Here is a 23,259-nt window from a genome sequence, read left to right as displayed (position 1 = left end):
GTTTACTGATCTTCAGACACAAAAACTTTCATGTAAGAGGTTAAAGCCTAATTTATTTTCGTACCATTGGAACCCTATCATTTTTTATCACAATCTCTTTTTGCTCAGTGACATATAACACAGTGTAGGTGAGATCAAACCTTTCAGGGAAGCACTGTTGATGTTATCAAGTTGTCTTGCCATGAGCAAGTAGAGATAAACTGTACTGTCTTTCCAGGTCTTGATGCTGGGTGTATGAAAGTAGCTGCTGATTTGATATTAGTGTTTTAGTTCAACGAGTGTGAACTGCACACTGAGATATGAAAAAAACCCTGTGAACACAAAAGTAATTGGTCTTACTGGATGACTGCCTTAGGACATTGCCTGTTGCTGGTCATATTTAGACAAAAAACATATAAAGTGCTGCAAAACTCTACGACTTCTTTAAGACACTGTACAGAGACTCCTGTTTTGTAGACATAAAGCTGAATGCTATCTGCAAAAAAAGGGCAGTGCTCTTTATGTTCCTTGTTATGACCCATGATTACACAAAACTCTGCACAGGCTGTGGTGAATGCAGGAGGTTCAGTGTGGACAGCAGGCAGAAGAAGGGACAGAGGGAACTCCTGCACTGTCATTGAGAGGATCTGACTGGGACTCATTCAGCCATGAATGCACACAGAGAGTTGCTGAGCAGTTTGATGGGAGCTATGAGCTGGTAGCAGAGTTAAATTTGTCCAGTGCTGACCACAGGTCCAAAGTCACTACCGACAGCCTTTTCTGTACCACTTGGTAAGGCCACTTCCGTGAACATCCTTAAAAACCAATGGTACCCAGTGTCTGCCAAACACTATAGTTTCTGTCATACTCACCCTGCTTGCTTGCAAATAAGAACTCAGTATTTATTTGAGAATACAAATTTACTGATTTAAAGAATAAAAAAGCATGTAGAATGTATGTGCTTCTTAAAAGACTTTTTGAATTATTTTAATGAAGGCTTTTGTCATGTTTCTGCATATGCTTAAATTCCCTGTCTGTGCTATAGTGTTTCTGTTCAGCAACTGCAGATCTTTCAGGCTCTTCAAAAATACCCCTCTGTTTCTTTCTACAAGGACATGATAGTGGATAGCAGTAGCTTTGTAGGACTTCAAAAATGTGCCTGCTTTCCCCTAACCTCCTTTTTTAAATATAACAGCTGCTCTTTTATTTTCTATCACAATTGTGAGTAAGATGGGGTGGAACATGAACAAGATGGCATATTATTGACAGCATGCAGCTGGCGTTATTTTCTAATTAAAAAAAAATCCTTGATGGGCATATGAAAGAACTGTCTAGTTTATGCCCAGTTGTGCCAATGCTATCAAGCTACCCCTTCAGCTGAGATATTATTTCACAGAAGATAAGCAATCTTTGGTTGCTGGTATAAGAACAACAGTTTAATATCCTGGCCAACACAAAGTTGGTGATCAATATGCCATTAGCCATTTTCAAATGTTTACTGTATTGTATAGCTCTGCCAGAAATGCTTCTTAATGCTTCCTTGAGCAACTACTCTATAAACTGCCCTAAACCCTTCTAATGTCAATGGAGGTGCTGAAATCTGCTTGAGCAGGGACTCTGACTTATTTTGCTCTGCTGAGGCAGGGAGATCTATCAGACTATCGGCAGGTGGTTTAAGAACACCAGTGCCCAACATAGAAACAGTTGTTTGTGTATTTAGTTGCCTAACCATGACAAGTCGTTTTTGGGCATGAGGGACTGGGATTTAAAAAAAAAAAAAAGTACAGCTTTGCCAGCAAAACTTTTTTTCTTTTCCCTCATAGGGATGTTAGGATGCACATTTTTGATACAATGGTAAATTTGCATTATCTGCTTCAAAACTTCTCAGTAAAGTGCCTTTAAGAGACATTTTTTTAACGCCAGAATAACAACATATCTGTTCCCTATCCTCTCCCTCAGCCACTAGCACAATCCTAGAATACATGATTAAAGTCTAGCAAAAGTAGTAGTAATGGTAACTGGATAGCAGAGACTGTAGTGCCTCACTAAATGACTGTTACAGGATTTGAAGGAACACTTGCCTAAATGCCTGACTAAATGAAGGAAATTCAGAAGAACTGCTGCTTTCCAAATACAATGACATTTGTTATCTGTATTTAATGTTCAATAAAACTGAGATTGCAAAACCTAAATTATCCCGTCTCCAGGTTTTTCATTTTTTAATTAACTACATGCTGTTGATCAGTAAGCACCAGCCCATGCTGACACAAATAATTAAGTGTGCCTTTTTTACAGTCAAAGAAAACAAACAAAAATGGAAAAGTTATTTGGGATCGTTCCTATATAATTAAAGAGGTGCTGATAACCATATAAGTAAATGCATATGAGAAAAATGTAGGTGGTGTTTTCTACAGGGCAGGTAATTAGAGAGTTGATGGTTTACAGACCGTATTAAAAGTGCTCTGAACCAGGACTGGGAATGTTTAGATCATTGTAAAATTACTACATCACATCTGAACTATTAATTAATACAGTCATTGAAACTAGGCACATCCTATATGAGAAAAATGAATTATTCAAATATCTTTGACAGCATATTGACATTTTAATTGTACACTGGCATTAAAAAACTAAAAGGTGCTTTAAATGTCTTTCAGCTACTAGATTTTCTGCTATTAAATCCCTTTGAATTTCAAAGCAGTTTCAGAAATCTTGTGTTTAAAGGGCTAGACTGTTCTCCCAATTCAGCATCTTTATATGGCACATCTCCTTACAATCAATATAAACATCACAAAAATGCAACTGAGTATTACTCAACATCCTGTCCACCAATTACGCCTTGCTATTTCTAGATAGAGTAGTGGCTCTGTGGAACAAGCACACCCTACAGTGAATTCCCAGCTCTTGATAAATATGTCAGTACTACAGAGGTCAAACCAGAGCATGAGGCAGTCTGTGTTCCTCCACTGAGCAATCCTCACTGGGTGACAGAGGATGAGTGCAGCTGGAGATCTGGTCCATCACACAGTAGCTGTAGTGCCCTTAACCCTGAGCAGCTGCCTTGACAAATTAGAAGTGGCCTCTTTTATTGAAAAAGCACATCAGTGTCCTGGGGCAATGACAGTTTTTCCCTCTTCTAGTAAGACAAGCCTCTACAGTTCATTGCAGCCTGGAAATGGATAGCCTGACTTGAAATCTATGCAGGTGGACAATTATGGGTCAAGGATACCTGCTGTTTCCAGAAGCCACATTTGACAATATCTATTTTAAACTTCACCATTCTTTTATTTGTAGGATCTACTAATGCGGGACCAGGGAAGCTCTGTTTTCATATCCAGAGGTTGCACATCAATACGACCTCCTCTGTTATCAATGTCGTAATTTTTTTCCCACTACTAAACAGCAAATGGCTCTTGGTTCTAATCTTGCCACTCAATGTTTCCACTTCTGCTAGTTAAATCTGAAATCCCTACTGTAAGCTAAATGCAGAAATGTTTTGAGTTCTAAAAATGTTGAGAGTCAGTGCTAAAATAGGCATTTTTTAAAGTGTGGCACAGGCAGTTGGTGCATGCTGCAATATGCCCCACCATTATCTTGATTTCCTCATCATTGCCTGTCTTTTGCAGTGAAATCTGCTCCTTTCCTTGCACTTTCAGATGGCTACTATAGAAAATCTGTGACTAAATGAGCTGAAGCTTTCTTTACATAAGATTTGAAATGCAGATTTAGTCACAGAGAAAGCACACTAAATCACTGCCCTGTACTCTATTATAATCCCATGTTTGACTAAAATTGGCTTAAAGATGTGGCCCTGATCAGGGATTTAACTCCTGACATCTTTTCTTAATGCCTTGTCTCTGCTGTGTCTCTTCACTCTTGTTCTCAGAGAAACTTACTAAAACATTATAAAAACAAGTCTGAAGAAAGTCTGCTGTCAGAAACATCCTTCCAGCATTCGTCTTTCATGAATTTTAGATACAATTTCCATTTTATTAATTAGCATCTACTTTACTACTGTCACTGTTTGAACTTGAGGATGTAATCTGAGATGATTAGCTGTCTCTAGCTGTGGGAGCAGACAGCTCATACATGCAAGACAGAAGAGTAGAAGGATCAGTGTCATTTCTCTGGACAAGTCTGGTGTGTTCCCTTAATCCTGGCTGCATAGCCCTCCTGGTGCATGTCACAGGATACCAGTGATTCCAGTGTGGTGAGATCATCAATCTTCTGGCATGTTTGTGAGTTATTAGTCTGGTCTAGTTACTCAGGTATGTGGCCACTATAAACTGTACTGGGAAATTTGGTCCCATTCAAATGCTAACAGTGGCTTTGACGTGTTTATCTGATACGGTGATGAAACAGTGCTCCACAGTAGGTATGCTGGCATTAGTTTATGAGACACCCAGTTCCTGGTCAAGTTGCTCATTAGAAGTATTTTAGGCAAATATAGGGTTGGTTGTTCTAAAATAATTAAATAAATAAATAAATTTAACCAAGCAATCGATATATAAATGAGGCCTCCCTCTGGAAATAGGGATGTTTATAGTAAGCTGATGCTAATTAATGTAATAACATTTCAGAAAAAAAATCTATCCTTTGTTTAGCACAGACTCATCCAACCAACCTCTGTTTTCATCCTAAAAACAGAGAAAAGTCAGTATGTTTTAATATAGATTTGGCTCTATACAAATTTAAATGGACTAAACCCTGTGTTGTCTTGTCTAGTTGTGAACCACCACACCACTGAGTAACCACACCTCTCACCCCAAATCTCGGCCACATGCTACAGAATCATAGATAGAATCAGAGCAAATTCCCTACTCCCTTTCTCACAACATTCTTTTACTAGACTCTGGGCAGAAAGCTTAGAAATATAGTAAAGGTCTGGTCTGATTAAATCTTCATTGTTTCCTCAGCACTTGAAACTTAGTGATCTGCAAAGTACTTGTAATTGTTTTATGTTTGTGCATACAATGATTTAAGATATGGGAAAGAGTAGAAGTGTTTGCATAGTTTCCTCCCAGATGCACATGCTTTAGGTGAATACAGCTGTTCCCAATCCCATCCAGGCAGAACTACCTATGGTGCAACTCCTCCCATTAGCCTTACACTTATTTTAGGATCAATCAGTTCCTGCTGACAGTGTCAGAACAATGATACTGATGAAATACTGAATATATGCTTCACCTTGACGCATTGAAAAGTCCAAGCCTTTCCACTCAGATCTGTAAACACTGACTCAAAACCTAAGTTTTGACAAATTTTGTGCCACTTTAATTCCTCATTTCCTCATCTGATTTATTACATAATGCCAACAACATAATAAAAGTTCTCTGTTTCCTCTTATACAGAAACTGCTTTGAATCTTTTAGATCCTCATACATATTAGCATATAGCAATTTTTTTTGTGTAAAAACATACTCTGCAGATGTACTTCTTGTTGCAAAACTCAGCTCTTCTGTGATGAATATTAATTGTTTAATTTATGCAAAAAAAAGCCTGAATCTTTGTTTTGCCACAGATTTTTTTCCCACTCTTACTTGTAAAGTATCTTGTTATATCAGCACTTTACATCTACATCTTTACATCTTTACTTACACTTTACATCTTTATCATAACTGTACCTGAATTTTCTTACAATTTTGTCTCACTGCAGCAGAATCTGCCTGAACATTTGCAGACTCTCCAGAGACAAGCATTGTCAGCATTTGGCAAAAGGTTGAAGTAGTGATAATCACAATAAAATTTAGTAACACTGCCACTTGTGTCCAATATGAAATATTTTCTGGAGGCAGGCTTTAAAGGAACATCTCCTGGGCTCCCCAAGAGCACAGGCCTCTCCAAATAGGGAAGCTGACTATTGCTAATGACATAACGAGGAAGAGCTGCAGCTATTAATAATAATAATATAGATTATGCAATCCATAAAGTAATAGGTGCTACCAGATACTGTCTCTAAAGGAGCACTCTTGATATCCAAATGAACCAGCAACTCTTAACTCTGTAAACTGTGTTCATCACATCCCACTTCTAATCAGCTTTTTACCTTTGTTACAAAGATGTCAACAAAAGGCTTGCTAAGGAAAGGAGATACCACCTCACAATCTTCACCTAAGGAGTGCTGAGCCAAGTAAGAATACGAACATTAAAGACTGCTAACCACTACATTTTTTGTTGTTCAGTGCCCAGCTCAGCCACTTCCACCTAAATGCTGTGAAGAACAAGCTGTAGCAAAGCCACAAAATCATAACCTGGATTTTCAACCAATTTATCAAAACCATGATTAAAAGTCACAGATTTCAGGCAATTAGGGAATGAATGAGAAAACCAAGCTGTTGGCTACATTTGCACTAATGAACCCAGTACTAGAAGAGCATGAGGCATTTCTGAATGGAGGCAGGAAGGACAGGAGGCAGCAGAGAAGGGCAGCAGGGTAGCGAGGGACAGGGCCAGCTACTTTTGAAGAAAATCACTTTGCTTTTTCATGGAGGCCTGTCAAAGAGCTGTACATCTCTACTCCCTCCTTCGTTAGTAAGATGACTACAAAGGGGCGCAGCACTACAGCACTACTGGGATGTGGAGGGTAAAGCCTTGGAGTGCTCAACAGGAGGAGCTGCATGACTCCGACTGTGGAGGGAGGAACACCAAGTACAATGGCAGCAGGGGGGAAGTTAGGTAGCAAGGTTAGGGAAACTGTTTCAACAAAGGTGAGAAACACACAATTAAATTAACACTAAAACACAGCAAGAAAGAAAACAAAACATAAACATACTCTAGAACATGTGCTGTTCTTTTGGTTTTTTTTGGTTTGGTTTGATTTAGTTTTCTGGAGAGATAGGAGGATAAGAGGAGAATAGAAAGGAGGGTTGTAATTTGCCCCATCAAAGGCGCTTTTTTTTTTTTTTTTTTTTTTTTTTTTTTTTTTTTTGTTGTTGTTGTTGTTGTTGTTGTTGTTGTTGTTGTTGTTGTTGTTGGTTTGGTTTGTTTGGTTTTGCTTCGTTTGGTTTGGTTTTTTTCTTTTCTTTTAGACTTCAGTACAAAGGGCAGATTCCTTAATGGTCAAAATAAAAATGCCAATAGGATGGCAATGCACAATTCCCACTGTATGGGTTGGACTACACATTTGCATCTTGGCAAGAAATTTGATGTAGCTCAGAAACAACAGTGCTAGAGTATATTTAGCTACTAAAGCTGTAGCACACAAATGTCACATTCCCATGAGTCAACTCTTTTACGAACCCCATCTTCACACCCCCACAGATATTCCCCAAGATGCCTGCACTGAATTAAGAGTGAAGCATATGGATGCATGTGACATCATCAAAGCAACTGTGTTACAGTAAAGAAAACAGCAAATGGATTCTATACAATTAGTACAATCAGTAAGGAGCCATTTGTGAGCACAGAAAAAGAAAGAAAACACTGCTCAAAGGAATAGACACAACCAATGAAGAAAAACACAAAGCACCTTGCAAAACAAGGAGGAAATATTAAAAAAATAAAATTTTCTTTGTGAATGTGTGAAAGCAAAAGAAATCACAGCAAAAGTGAAAACAAAATCTTATAAAAGGATTGTAAGTGTAACATTTCTTGATTTAATTTTGTGTCAAAACTCTTTCCTTTGCCCTTTTAAAACAACAACTCAATAGAATTTTGGAGCCAACTGGCTCTGACTGGGCAAGGCAAAGAGTGGCAACACACAAGTGGATGGTAAAGGTAAACAAACCATGCGGTCATATCTGCCGCCATTGTTTGGATGGGTGTAGACTGCTTCCAGCTTTGTCAATATTCATAATTAGGCACCAAAGAATGCATGATATTTAAATGACCCTGTCAAGTGCTTATAAAGCTCTTGGGTAACCATCACTCCCTGGGGAGGAAAGTATTGAATGTAAGCCACTTCATCAGTCAGTGAATTGAAGCGAAAATTATTAGAATGCAACAGCTATACATTTGTTAATATTTTCACTGCATGCTCTTCTGAAAGCTGCTAGTGGCATACAAGATGCTTTTAAGAGCTAGTTTTCCATCTATTAAGCATTGCTTTTCAGAAGACTTGTGAAGCGGAGACCCACACAAAACAAACAGTGCTATTAGAATGCATTCACATCTCTGCATTCCTCTGGTACATAAAGGGGCAGATCTTCCACTTTTCGTGGTTTCTGACACCACTCCCTTGTGTGGAAGCAGCAGAGGAGTTGTGTTCAAGGATTCCTTCCTTCCTTCCTTCCTTCCTTCCTTCCTTCCTTCCTTCCTTCCTTCCTTCCTTCCTTCCTTCCTTCCTTCCTTCCTTCCTTCCTTCCTTCCTTCCTTCCTTCCTTCCTTCCTTCCTTCCTTCCTTCCTTCCTTCCTTCCTTCCTTCCTTCCTTCCTTCCTTCCTTCCTTCCTTCCTTCCTTCCTTCCTTCCTTCCTTCCTTCTTCCCTTGGTGGACAAGAGAAAGATACCACTTATTTTCAGAAGTGGGAACAATGGATTTTCTAAGAAATGTCCTCTTGCCTGAAGTGTTTTTTCTAACACGTGTTACCAACAGGTTGGACAAAGAAAAAAAAGATCCTAATTTTTTGGCTGTCAGCATTATCATTGGCATTGCTGAGAGGAAAGAGGAGTGCTAGGTAAGTCACATGCCATCTTAAGGAAAGTATGCAGGTTTATCTGCCTTCCTTCTGTTATGCAAGTGATACCCCTTTTGCTCAATTGCCTTTCTACAATTGAAGAGCAAGGGATGAGGAATTAAAAAACGAAGATGATATCTCAAATTGAGCTTAAACCAGAATTAGGAGTGTGAGATTTCATCTTCAGTATTGTCACTCCCTTGCACCTGAAATTATGGTTTTGAGTATTCCAACCACCTGAAACTCTTCCTCTGCCAAGGCTCAGCAGCCCCCAGGTCTGCATGGTGCACAGACAGTATAAACTGTGCTTAACACACAGGTAAGACTGATTGGGTTCTAGCAATTCAATTTTTTGGTTTAGATTTTGCAGTTATTTTTGCAGAATGTCTACAGGATTAAGCTCTACAAAGAAGTTGCTCAAACAGGGGTAGCTTTTCCCTTTTTCTGTAGGAAGAGCTAATTAGCTGGGAGGTGGGGGACATGTTTACATCCTCTGCCTGTGGGATGTTAAATCTTCATATTCAATTTCCTGCCAACAAGCCTAAAAGCCAAAGCTACTAGATTAATATTTTCCATGGTATGTCAGGAAATTTTAGTGTATCTCCTGCCTAATTTGACTGACATCCTCAACTGGAAAAGTGCTTCAGGCTTTGTCTCTGCTGGGCCAGCCAGGTGATGCCTATTGCCTTTATGGTAAGGAAAAGTCAAGGCTCTTTGAGGTCAGCCCTGGGGAGTTCAGTGAGAAACCCTGGATATCCCTGGGAGGCATCATGTATTTGGGGCTATTATGGATAACAGGCACTGAGGTCACTGAGTCTGGGTCCAGACCACCAGCAGCTGTCCATGTGGCTCTGCTGAAGACTGCTCTGTGATGTTAATGTGCTCATCACTCCCTGCTGAAATCCTCCACTACTAACGCAGAGAATTGAAAATTCAGTGGGTCAGATGGAGGGGAAAGAATAGGGGAAAGTAGCAACCTACTAGTTTGGGCAAACAATGCAAAGCATCAGGTCTGGCATGCCAGTAGCTTCTCTAGGAACAGCTGATGCTTTTGTCAAATGAGTTTTTCATATAAAATGTATGAACAATAGAGACTGGAATCCACATTTCAATTAATATTTTAAGTGTTTTATATCAAGTATTCATAGCAGAAAGAACTGAACTCGTATGTTCCTGCCCCTGGTGAGTGCCCTAAGCACTCAGTAAGTGAGTTTTGTTCATACTCATCTTCCTTCTGACACACTAAGTACTTAATTAGTCCACACAGAGAAAAACATCTTTAACAGAACAGAGATTGAAAGAAGAGATCTAAGAACACCCTGGAGAAGAATTACAAGGATTCAGATCTCTCTAGGCAGTAGAGATATTTGAACCTAACTCCCCTGTTTAAAAGGAGCCATTTAAAGTCTCTGTGATATAGATTAAAAGGAGCTGAAAGAATGATGAAGGTCAAGATGCAATGAGGGGCACCACCATCTCTACATAGGAGAAAAGGTTCTTCTTCTCTATGTTCAAGCAGCAAATTCTGGCAATTCTCTGCCTAATTCTCTATATGTATGGCAAAGGATGGGAAGAGGCCAAAGGATGGGATTTGTATTAGACTCCTAGTATATTTCAGTGCTTGAGCACTGTGAAATTACACCTAAAACCCAACCTTTTGGTGTGTGAAAAACAAGAACTTCTCCAAGAGCAGTCATTTATGCATCATTTAATGTTCACTAATGACCACACCCTAAAAGGTTTTTCTGCTCAGGTCTCACTGGAGACAGTGGGACTGAGACCCAGTGACTAGGACTATTCCCAGTTTTACTTCAATGGTTAAACTAGAGCAGGCTTTCCTTATCTGTGTTGGGATACTGCACCTGATGGTCACCAGCTCAAGCAAAGAATGATGTCAGGAGTGGCAGCAGCCTGGGTTGCAGTGATCGTGCATCGGTGGAGTCCACAATCCTCCAGCATATGGGTCAGGCAAAGAGCAAAGCCAGGATCTTGCATTTTAGAAGAGCAAACTTTCAGCTCTTCAAGGAGGTCAGTACGACTCCCTGGGAAACTGCCCTCAAGGACAAGAGAGGAGAATAGAGCTGGCAGATCTTTAGGGCTATCTCCCAAGAGGGAAGAGCTAGCAAATCCCAGGTGAAAGAAATTGGACAAGAAAGACAAGAGACCGGATGGCCGTATTGGGACCTGCTAGCTGAACTAAAGGGCAAAAATGAGATGCACAGGTGGCAGAAGAAGGGACAGGTATCACAGAAAGAGTATAGGAACACAGTCTGGTTGTGTATGGATGGCGTTGGGGAAGGTCAAGGTGTAGCTGGAGCTGAACTTGGCAAGGGATGCCAAGAATAACAAGAAGGACTTCTACAGGTATGTCAGCCAGAAAAGGAAGGTTAAAGAAGGTGTACTTCATCTGGTAAGCAAGGCTGGCATGAGGAGAAGGCCAAGGCACTCAATAACAATTTTGCCTCAGCCTTCTCTTGCAGCCTCTCTTCCCACACCTCTCAAGTGTTTGGTCCACAAGACAGAGCCTGGGAGAGCAAAGTCCCTCCCACTGTAAGAGAAAATCAAGTTTGGGATCACTTGAAGAACCTAAACATACCTTAGTCTATGGAACTATGAGATGTATCCCAGAGTCCCAGGAATTGGCTGATTTAATTACCAAGACACTGTCCATGATATTTGAAAAGTGTGGCAGTCAAGTGACTGGAAAAATGGAAATACTGTACCCATCTTAAAAAAGGGTAGAAAGAAGGACCCTGGAAATTATCAACTTGTCAGTCCCATTATCTCTGTGCCTAGGAACATCATGGAACAGACTTTCCTAGAAGCTCTGCTAAGGCACAGGGAGGACAGGGGGGTGTTTGAGACAGCCAGCATGGCTATAGCAAGGAAAAGTGCTGCCTGACCAACCTGATGGAGAGACTCCATCAATGGACAAGGAAAGAGCTACAGATGTCATTTATCTGGACTTTGTAAGGCCTTTGACATGGCCCCCCACAACATGTTTCTCTCTAAATTGCAGAGAGATGGACTTGATGGGTGGACAATTTAATGGATAAGGAATTCACTGGACAGTGAATTCACTGAATTCATTATTCAGAGGATAGTGGTCAATGGCTTGAGGTCTGAATGGAGATCAGTGACAAGTGGTGTCCTTCAGGGGTCAATTTTGGGACTAATGTCTTCATCAATGACATAGTGGCATTGAGTGAGTCTTCAGCAAGTTTTCAGATGACATCAAGGTGTGTGGTGTGACTGATGGACGTGAAGGACACGATGCCATCCAGAGGGACTTGGACAAGATTGAGAAGTAGGCCCATGGGAACCTGGAGGTTTAACAAGGCCAAGTGCAAAGTCAGGACAACTCACAGCCCAGAATGCCAAATGTATACTGGGCTGCATCCAAAGCAGTGTGGCCAGCAGGACGAGGAAGAGGATTTTGCCCCTCTGCTCTGCTCATGTGAGACCCTGCCTGGAATGCTGGGTCCAGCTCTGTGTCCCCAGCACAGGAAAGACAGGGCCACAAAGATGATGAGAGGGCTAGGGAACTGCTCTTATGAGGACAGGCTGAGAGAGCTGGGGTTCTCCAGGATGAGGAAGAGAAGGTTCTGGTAAGATGTTATAATAGCCTTCCAGTACCTAGAGGAGGATATATATAAGACCTGGAGAGGGATATTTTACAAACCCATGTAGTGATAGGACAAGGCAAATGGCTTCAAACTGAAAAGGGGAAGGTTTAAATGAGATATGAGGAAGAGATTCTTTACTCTGAGGGTAGGTGGTGAAGCACTGCAAGAGGTTGCCCAGAGAAGTTGTTGATGGCCCATTCCTGAAACTGCTCAAGGCCAGGTTGAATGGGGCTTGGAACAACGGGGTCAAGTGAAAAGTATTCCTGATCATGGCAGGGAAGGTTTGAACAAGATGATCTTTAAGGTGTCTTCCAAATCAAAGCACTTCATGGTCCTATGGCTGTTAAAAGATGGAAATAATGTGAATTTGCTGAGAACTGTTGTGCTGCCTTGGGAATTCAGAGAAAGACAATATAAAAATGCATCCTTAAGAACAATAGGAAGCCATGGATCTTGCTTTGTTAGAGAACAGGGCAGATCAAATTTAAAGACAGTTAAATCATCTGTTTCCCTCCTTCCCATACATATGCACAAAACTCTCTATAAAGGCATACACTTCTGTTTGTTTTGTGTGGTTTCCTCAAGCAGTGAATTATCTAGGACTGAGTCTAAGTCTGGCTATTTAGTTTCCGACTTTATGATAAGCTTTTAATTATAGCACAGGAGTTTCATTACATGTTATTCTGAGCCAGCTGGAAGCAGTTACACTTTAGTCCTCCTCCCCCTCCCTCCTCACCACAGGATGTCATTTCCAAGGCCTTACCCTTCTTGTCTTGATGATTATGGGATGAAACTGCCACATATGGATCTGTATTTTCAGATGAACCAAGCGGATCCTTCCAATTCAGCATGCGTCCCCTAGCATCATAACCCTGTCGAGCGCGAGACTCAGAAGTGGTGGTGCTTGGGACTAGGGAACTGGAGTGTCCTGTTCACATTATAAATACAGGTAGGGAAGACAAGTCTCATTAGTAACTTACCACGCCACCTCCCCATGCTCAGGGATGTATGCACTGCTTTGCTTCCATGATGGGTGAACGTCTTGCCTTAGGCTGAGCAATGCTTCAAAAGTCCTTCAAAACACAACTCCAAAGGAAGAGGGGATTTGAACCTTACAGATCAGGGTACTAAAAGGTGCTGCCACTGAGCTGGCAGTTCTGTGCTTCTCAGCAGAGTTAAATGCATATGAAAGAGGATAAGCACACTGCATCTGAGTCAAGCATCCTTTGGCTGGGTTCAGGACACATGCCTGACTGAACCTGAAGTGTCAGCCCATGCAGTCTGATACTGGCTCAGCGAAAAAGCAAATTAAAAACCAATTTAAAACAGAACAATGTCCAAAATGACTGAAACTGAATGGGAACACCAGAAGAACTACAATATGGTGACATCATGAGGCACTCTACCTCATGCACCAAGGGAATGAAGGATTGCCTAACACCAGTGTGCTCACACTGCAGCATTCCTCTCCAGCTGCTCACACAGGCTTGCACCACTTCTATTGGTCCTGTCTGAACTGATGGTCCAAAACGGCTCTGAAATAAGCACAAGACTGAACACCATTTCTGCTCAGACTGCCTCACTGCATGGATCTGCCCAAGAACCCATAACTCCAGCAGCAGCTGACATTGAGGTCTTACATGCCTCTTTTCCATTACAAATGCTCTAGACATTGTTGCCCTGAACAAGATTGATCTGCTTCTCACATATCATATACACCACAACAAACAGCACATTTACAGAACTTGTCCCACTGGAAATACACCACAATTTGGAAGGTGGTTTGCATTGGACAGTGGCGTGCTTGTAGACTCACACGCTCTTTGCAGCTGGATCTGGAAAGTACATCAGCATCTAAAATACTTGAGATACCTGGAGTCTACTGTCTCTGAAAGACAGCTCCCAGTCTGGAAATGGACTTTCCAGAGGCTCAGCTGCTTTGAGGAAGGGGGCACCTAATGCCATCCATACCACAACATTTTGACCTCAAAACCATTCTGAAAGTTGCCTTTTGGCACATGTGAAAAGGTGAGTTATTTTCAGCAGGACTCAAGGAGTTCTGGGTCTCCTTAGTTTCATATGGAGTAATTATATCCCCTTACCTACTTTTCTTAAAGAGCCCATTACAAAAAGGATTTTTGCCACATGTTCAAACACAAACTAACAGAATTGGATTATTCACAGACAGATTGGAGTATAATATTTTTTCATCAGATAATGCTAGACAGACTGACAAGAGCCCTCCTTTCTCCTGTCCCCTTTTAAACAGCCCAGCAAATTAATTTTCCTTCCTTAGATGAATCTCACTTGGAGAGGAGTCCAACCACTAGGCTACAAGCTGCCCTAGTAGGGACCCTCTCCCTGCTCCTTTCCTTGATCTTGTTTCACTGCTCAGAAAAATCATTTGAGACTCACTGGGGCAGAGACAGATCAACACAAGGAGCTGAAATTTAGGCCTCACAGAGAAGGCACAGAGTTGGGAAGGTGGAGCCTGTGCCTCTGTAGTTTGTTTTAAACAGCTCCTGGATAAGCAGAAAGCTTTTGAAAGCTGCATCCCAAGAAAGCTGTTTTAAATGGCCTCTAAAGCTCTATGGCTCCAGCTCTCCCTAGAAATCTAGAGAGAGATAATGAACCTAGGTCCTCAATTCTACTCCAACAATCAAAAAACTAAATGTTGGTCACCAGCGTCCCCAAGCTTTTAGATGCATCCACATGCTTCATTTCATTCAGCCCTTTTGCCAGCTTCATGGTGTTGCACCACTGATAAAGTCAGCAAAATGCTGCAACTTCTATTAAGATGTTATTATGATTTAAAGAAGTCCTCTTGAATATTAATGAGTTTACAGTGAAAAAAAAACAACTTTGTGCTCCTCTGTAAGTTTTCAAGGAGCCCTTTTGTTTTACTGAATCGAATTATATACGAGAGCACTTTGGACTATGTTTTGCATAGGACATGGCCACAATAAACTTATGCTTAGAAAGGAAAATTGGTTCAATTTACAGCGTTCTCACCATGAAGTCAACCATCAGTTACAGGTAATTGTTAATGCAATTTAGCTCTGGATGTCAGTCTGGAGGTTTTATACCGATAAGAGCAGTGGATTGGTTTTTACCCTCTCATGGTGGAAAGTGTGTTTTCTCCCAGCCATCTTTCTTTAAAACAGCAAATTAAACACTGTGTTTTGTTAACACAAAAGAGTTTTGCATGTTGCCCAAATAGAAAAGAGAAGCCAAATGTTATCTTCCATTAAAAGGCTTCTGTAAGCCCTAGCTTGGCTGGGAACACTGGTTCCACAGATAGAGGACTCAATTTGAACTCCAATCCAAATGTGCTGCCTGCTCCACAGCAGCCCTGCAGCAGGACTGTTTGTGTCCAAAGGGACAGGTAGAGGTCAAGCAACTGAAAACACATGCCTTCGTGAAGCAAGAATATGCTGGATCCGGAAAGCATTCACTCCAACAATATTTTATGCTTGTCAACTCCTGTGCTCATCTCCAATGAACAAGATGAATAACAGGGCAGAGTACAGGCTAGAAAATAGAAATTATGGAATTTTCATGTTTTCTTTTCCCTAAGGAAACCACAATGCAAGCATTCATGGGGTCTAGTCTTCAAGTTTATACTCAACAACAACAGTTATGTGTACAGTATTTGATCAGCTGACACGTAATGCTGCACTCAGCATAAGAAAGCAATTAATCATTGCTTGATAGAGAGGTAAAAGAGAAGAAAATCTTGCCAAGTAGCAATCATATGTTGTCCTTGTGTTTGATATGTATTTATATGCCTATATCTCTTTCCCGACAAAGAGAGTTTCTTTAAGTGTGCTTAAAGGAGGAATTCTAAGGAAAAGCTATAAGTATGGTTAAAGAAAAACATTTTATAATACTGAAATCTAGAGGAAGTGTATGCCTAAGAGATACATTTTCTGGGGGAAAAATAAAAAACAAAATTCTTGAACCCTGTATTGCCAATACACAGAGAACTTCCTGGTAATGGAAAGCTAAGGCTTTGTGAAGATAATAATGTGTACCAGATGGTCACTAGGTAGAGAGGGGTTCCGCATAAATGCGAGGAATCATTATATTGTCTCTGTTACTAAAGTATTAGTCTAGTACACAGTGAAAAGCAACCCTACACTGCTAATCAAGACAAACTTTCCTCCATTTGATTTTGAGGAAGCAAGGCAGGAGCAGATTAAACCTTAATGGCCTGTCCCAGTTGTGTCAGAGCTGTATTTTGCAAACACTTACTACTAGGCAGTGATACTGCTCCTGTAGGCAGTATCACAGTGTCCTGTAAGTGCTTGAATAGCCAGTCCCACTGGGTGAATTTCACCCCTAGCAGAGTGGCACCACAAATGTATGAGCTACTTAAGTTTCTCTCATAAACAAAGAAAAGACTGAAGTGGCAGGCAACCCAGTCCTGGCCCTCTCACACACAGCTATTATCAAACGTTTACAATGCGATAAATAGTTTGCAACATGTAGTGGGCCTTTTTTCCCATTACACCATTTTTTACCACTCTGACTTGCAAATAAGCTTTGTTGAAATTTAACAAGGCTTTATCACATCTGAGATGCTGCCAATACCTCTGGGTTAATAATGGTTAATACAAAAACACCTGAAAACCCAATTCTGCCTTTGTTTTAAAACAAGGTATACGAATAACTCTACACATAGTGTTTTTCAAATGTCTTTGTTTAAAGAAAACATGTAAAAATCAAATAGACACACTTTTAAAAAATCTGGTTTAAGTGCTTCCATTATTTGGAAAAACTTTTCATTTGGAGTGCTACAATCAAGTAACAGAGGCAGAGTAAAAGCACTTAGTGCCTACGAGTACAGACAATGATTCAGATAGGCTGCACTTCTGTAACTATAGCTTGTTCTGAAGTGCACTTGTAAAATGTAAAGGTTGTTTTTTTTTTCCAGTTTTAAAACAAAGACAGAGATTCAATACAATCAGTATTCGATAGTTGGTCTAATATGCACAAGCCATTAGAATCTCAGAGGTTAAGATATCTGCACACTATCCTATTAACAGCTATAGCAACCTAATTAGACAATTAGAGGAAAAGTTAAATCAGTACTATAGAGGGAGAAAGGCCTATGGCTAGGGGGTAATATAAGGGCCCAATTCACTAAGAATTGATGTTCCAAAGGTAATTGAAGCTGCCTAGACTTTTGCAGAGTGATTTAGCTTAATCTCCTTGTTTAAATATGTGGTTCCTGCATAATTTCTCTCTGATTTTCTGCATCCAGACCTTTAGTCTGCTATCCTCTCCTTGGGTGTCACTTGAGTCACCTGCTTGCACTTTTCACTTTACTCATTTGCAACTGATCATGTGAGACTGCCTTAGGAAGAGAGTCCATGTGCCAAACTCGAGAGGATGCTGGTGCTAAGAATACAAAGATTAAGGGCTTGGTTCTCCTTCCATTCACACTGGTACAGACTGGCAGTAAGTCTGTTGAAGGAGGATGATTTATAGTGACATAAATTAAGAGAATCAGGCTTTTGGAGCTTCAGATGACCTTGGGTATATTTAGCCCACTGAGCATTCACTCGGTTCGTATTCTGGTACCAGTGTTCTGAGGCTTAATCTATTATGACATACCATTTACCTTTGCATTAAACTGTACTCAGTAACATCGAAATAGATAGTTCATAATTTTTTGGTTTTTTAAGATACAGAATTATTCAGATCAGTCACTACAGCTGACAAACATGAATATGTTTACTGTGGTTTACTGAGACTGGTTTACTACCTCATCCTAGAATTTTTGTACCCCTGATGAAGAAGATCAGTAGAGGTGACTAGTAGTAGGTGAAAAAAAAAAGCCCAACTGCAAAAATATCAGAATAGATATTTTAACTAAACCAATAAAACGAGGAGCTGACTTGCATAGGGACCATGTTATCAGGATGTATCTGAGAGGGGTCAATGAAATAAGTTGTAAAAGTCAGGACATAAACTGGAACTCATGTTAATGCTGGGTCAGCCTTTCTCTGTTGCACCTGTAAGGTCCTACTTTAAAAGCTGGGTTCATTTATGGAGTCTGTCTTTGGACTTGACATGCCTGGACAGTAAAATGTACTCTCTTTTGTTAACTGTACTCTCCTGGATTTCAGCTTTTTTTCAGACTGCTGTTCACTTGAAACACTTTTCTGCTTTCTTGATCAGATTAAAATACTGGTTTTTATAAAAGTACCTATCAATATTCTAGCTGGCAGGATCCAGAACCACAGTTCCACAGCGATAACTTTGCAGACTATGGAATTCACTTAGAAGCAGGAAATCTAGAACATTTCTGGCACATCAGCACTATGCCCAAAGCCACTCTCTTTATCTTTACATTTAGCAGTACGGATTTTATTATTACTCCTCTTTAATTATTGCTCTGTGCAAAAATACAATTTCACACTGAAAGAAAGTATAAACCGTATATGCAGATGAAACTGTGAGTCTTCCATGTGTTAGAAAGTCTCAACTTGCCTTCAATTTTGTACATTCCCTTCACTGGTTTTCATTACCATACTTTCAAATAAGTTTCACCTGCACATTTTTCATTTCCTGGTAATAAACAGTAGGGGGAAATTGATTTTATTTTTACAAATGTTGAACAGTATTACTGTGCCTCTAGTTATTTATATTCTGCTGTACTGAGCTGTCATTGGTACATAGTCTGCAGGCATGAGATGAAAAGATCAGTTAAAAGTTCATCACAACTTCCCATTAACCTACCTCTTGCTGTGTTCAGCCAAAGGTATGGAGAATTTGATCTACCCCTAATGTAGTCATGTACAGCCTGAAAGCAACTTCATAAGGAAGCTCACACCTCACATGGAATTTTGCCATTGACTTCACTGGCAGCAATACCTCTTAGCCTGTGCTTACTTGTCTTTGTTAAGGATGTCTATAAGAAAATATATATCTACATTTGAATTTAAAGTGATTATTTATTCTGCAGTGACTCCTCATGAAGACATTCTTCAAGAGCCAGCATAATCTACTTCCAAATATGCAGAGTAAAGTGGTAGAAAGCACTATTAGCACAGATTAACAGCTGCCTCATGGCAACATGCTACTCTAGGCTTGCAGAAATTATCCTCTTTAGTTCATGTCATTTAATTAGCTATGTAGATTTGAATGGACAACATAAATGGCTCACTCTAGAAGTGACAAGAACCTTCAGGAACTGAGGCATAATCCAGTCTCAAATCACATGGGTAAAAGGCTAATTTTCCTTATGAGAGATCTTTCTGTAACCCAGAGATAGTTCTGCTTTCCCTAAGGTATCTCTGACTGGCTGCTGTAGCAGTAATGGCACCAGCCTGGACAGCTCATGAATGGTATGTGAGCTACTATCTTGTTTGTCCTGGTGAACAGATAAGACGCATCGCTATACCCAAGTATTTCTTGGATGCTTCAGATGAAGCATCTTAATCATGTCTGCTGGCATGTCATTAAAATAGGCCATATCTGACTTTAATTCAATGGAGACACTTTTGAGAGAAGACATGAAAAGAGGGATTGAAAATCAAGAGGTGCGACTTAAGCCTAGTTGTGATTAGTGAATCGGGCCCTCAAAACCAAGACAAAACAAGTAAAATAGGGTAACAACTATTTGAGTACAGGAACTACTAGCTAACACAAGGATTTGGGGAGAATTTAAAAAAACGCTCATAAACTGACCATACACTGTGTAGTAAGACATTTCATGATCAGGTGAAGCAGTTGAAATGTCTATGAACAAAATAAATTGGGAAGAAACATTAAATATAACAAAAGTATGAAAATATTAAAAAGCTTAGTAAAAAATGATTCCTCCAAAATGGATTTGCTGTCAGTAAATATTGAAACTAAGAACTTCCTTACCATTCAGGGCTACGAAGGAATCTGAAAGACAAATAACAGGGGAAAAAATCATTATTTCTATCTTGTTTTTCTTTTAAGTAGTTTGCTGCTAATAACTGTTAATGTTTCAGCTGATATTTATAAGCATGTGATTTGCACACTAAGGACCCAGGCAAAACTAACATTTGGACATACACAAAAACCATGTTTGTCTTTGAAAGTGCTTATGACCTGCTCTGTACAGGAGGTACTGAAGCAGGAGGGCCAGTATCCTCCCTGGTTTCTTTGCAAATCCTAGTCTAAGGCAAGCCATTGCAGAGGATGCAGCCAGCAATGTGAGTCAATGAAGACAAAACTGAGATGACCCAAGATCACATGAAATAATAAAATCAGCTGTGTTAGAAGTAAATTAAATCTACCTCTGTGCAGTGTCAAGGTTCAATGCATGATTCAGGCCTAAAGAGGGATTTAAGCAGGGTATGGGATTTGTTGCTCTCTGCAAGAAGCAGATCTCTCTCCATGAGTACAGTGTGCTTTTCCTGAATAATTTCCTGCCCCTCTTTTATATGTAACTGACATCAGGTACAGTCCACTCCTGCATAACCTATTTGCCCAAGGAGAGCAGAACTGGCTGAAAAGGGCAAAGATACACCAGCTGTGAACTGGCCTGATTTTGGGGCTAACCCATTTTAGAGAGGAACAGAGCGGGGGGGGCGACATCCTTCAAAAACCTTAGGACAGAGGCTGAAATCTTTGTACTCCTTCAAGCACAGTGATCAGAGTAATTAATGGCTCTTGAATAAGGATGCACAAGGCATGAGAAGGCTCTGGCTTTCTCCAGAGCAGCTGGCCCACACTATGTCCCATGGCACAGTCTAGCCCTCTGTTATTTTTCTCTGTATTGCAGCAGTAATGACTCTCTCACTGTACATTGATTTCTCAGCTTCTTCACTTTTATTGCATCAGTGCAAATTACACTGAAAAGAACGCGAGTCTTGATTTCACAAGGTTGTTAAATAATATTTGGAGCTCAGAATCAAACCAACCTCGGTGAGAATGTTTCCAACAAGAGCTGTCCTGAACACAGATGCTGGTATTCTCGAAGGCTCAGAAATCAGCATGCAAGGTTTCTTTGCATGCAGTGCAAGCTATGCACTTTTAAGCATTTCAGTACAAAACTGTAAATGTTTAAAGACCATGTTTAAGCTTCCAGCTAATGCTGTAAGTACTTAAGGCTTACTATTAAAATTCCTTAGGCAGCGCCAATAGTACCTGACCCTTAATACCATGAGGTTGTCCAGACTGCATGTAAAATTCCCCAAGATTCACAAACTAAGAAGTTGTCATTTCTCGATCCAGCTCCAAAACTGAAGACACATTTTACTGTCACACTATGCTGCATAGGAATGTAGTCCAAGTCACAGACTACACCAAGAAACCAAGCCACTTCTGTAGATTTACATAAAAAACCCAACCAGCAGGGCTAATAAAGACAATTACCCCAATTCATTATGCCATTGCTGTAATCAATATCCTCTAGAGCTGAGCTTTCCTCATTATGCAACCACTGTGAAGTCCAGTGTTCATAGAAATCACATAAACTGGGCTATTTTCCTCAAACACATTTAAACAGTTCTTCTTCTGAACCTGCATTATTATCTACCATGCTGTCCCTGTTGTGGTTTATTTTGCCACAAAAGAATGCCTGACATGTAACGGTGATTTGAGGCATTCAGAAGGATACTATGACACATGGTAAACAGAGGTAAAAGTTTTGCTTACTTTGGCAGTCACCCAGGCCATCTGTATTGCCACGTTCTATGTCCTGTTCAAATGCCAGTCTAAATAATAGAAAGAAACAAAACAGTATGAATAACAACAGTCATAGGCATAACCAGAAAGAACTTATCACATGCTCAATTGAAATAAATCCCTGCTGTGAAACTGGCTATTTCTTTGGAAATTCCACACAAGGGTTGAAAACCACAACATACACATTTGAGCTATTCATCATTGCTTAATGATTTCTTGGCTTCTAATGATACTTAATCTTCATATTATTATTTTTTAAAAATCCACTGCATGCCTTTTTACCACCAGAAGAAAAGACCTGCATTATTTAAACTGCTAAATATTTGATGTTATCAGAAGCAACTGTAACCCTACCTTAACTTGTGCACAGAGCAGATCGGGTGCACTGGCACTTTGGTGTGAGAAGGAAGCCAATCCATTGGGCAGGTACTGTGCTTGAGGAAGAAACCTGCTTTCCAGCAATCACTCAGGTACAGCACTGGATGAGGCTGCAAGGCATAAGGTCCATCCCACAAAAGGTCCATCCCATAAAAAGATACTCCCTTTAACTCAGGGGGCTCTACTGACAAACACTCACACGCTTTTCTAGCTGATGTGCTTAGCTTATGCTCCCAGTCTTTCTCTGTGATTTTGGATAACTGTTGAAGCTGTTCTTCCAACTTCCTGTGTGGTCAAAGGTGAATAAAAGAACCTTGGAAAACTTCCAATTACAAGAAGATTATGCCTCGAGCCCTTGTCTATATTAGGATCCTGCCTTTGAGGCATAATTACCCTTGCAGACAACTCATTCTAACTCTGTGTTCTTAAAACACCTGCTCCACTGTCACCTACTCCAGGAGGGTGCCTAACATATCTCTGTCTCCTGTTGGCTATCTTAGAACTTCACCTGGTATCTTCACAGCTGATTTGGACCCCCTTCCTAAGCACTGAGTAGAACATGAGCTACCTCACTCACTTTTGGACTTCATCACTGCAAGCTACACAGCCTCTGTCTTGATGGAACTATTGATCAAAGTGGGAACAGCTTTTAAAAGTGAGGTATGGAAGTCCCCTACAACTTGCCATGGAAATTGAAGAAGTCTCAAGCACTTTTGAAGTGATGAAAAACCTGATATGGACACAGGTGGATTTTGCCATTATCCTACAAAATGCCAAATCAAAACAGCCCACACTTCTGTAGTCAAGCATATGCAGACACAGCTACAGCATCCCAGAAGATGGAAATCAGGAAAATTAAGAACAATCAGGAAATTAAGAACAATACAGAAACACAGGGATTGCAACTTGTCCATTACATTCTGAGGACCTGTAGAGAAGCAGGGTTAAGTAGCATCAAATGTAGGGCTGTCGAGGCTCTGCGATGTTTGTG

General features: G+C 40.4%; 1 protein-coding gene across 3 annotated transcripts in view; it reads right to left on the bottom strand.

Annotated features, from left to right (window-relative positions):
- SEMA6A (semaphorin 6A) overlaps positions 1 to 23,259 on the bottom strand; it is a 120,114-nt gene that overhangs the window by 15,554 nt on the left and 81,301 nt on the right. Inside the window, exons 16-18 of one of the 3 annotated variants that reach the window (XM_083883129.1) lie at positions 21,861 to 21,919; positions 20,100 to 20,120; positions 12,982 to 13,146 (exon numbers count right to left, since the gene is read on the bottom strand). In XM_083883129.1, the coding sequence (XP_083739255.1) occupies positions 12,982 to 13,146; positions 20,100 to 20,120; positions 21,861 to 21,919 (245 nt within the window). The remainder of the gene's footprint in view (positions 1 to 12,981; positions 13,147 to 20,099; positions 20,121 to 21,860; positions 21,920 to 23,259) is intronic. The other 2 variants (XM_083883131.1, XM_083883130.1) reach the window with 2 other exon arrangements.

This window comes from Zosterops lateralis (assembly GCF_965231275.1).
Source record: "Zosterops lateralis genome assembly, chromosome: Z".
NCBI classification, from domain to species: domain Eukaryota; kingdom Metazoa; phylum Chordata; class Aves; order Passeriformes; family Zosteropidae; genus Zosterops; species Zosterops lateralis.
This window is presented reverse-complemented; position numbering and strand designations above follow the sequence as displayed.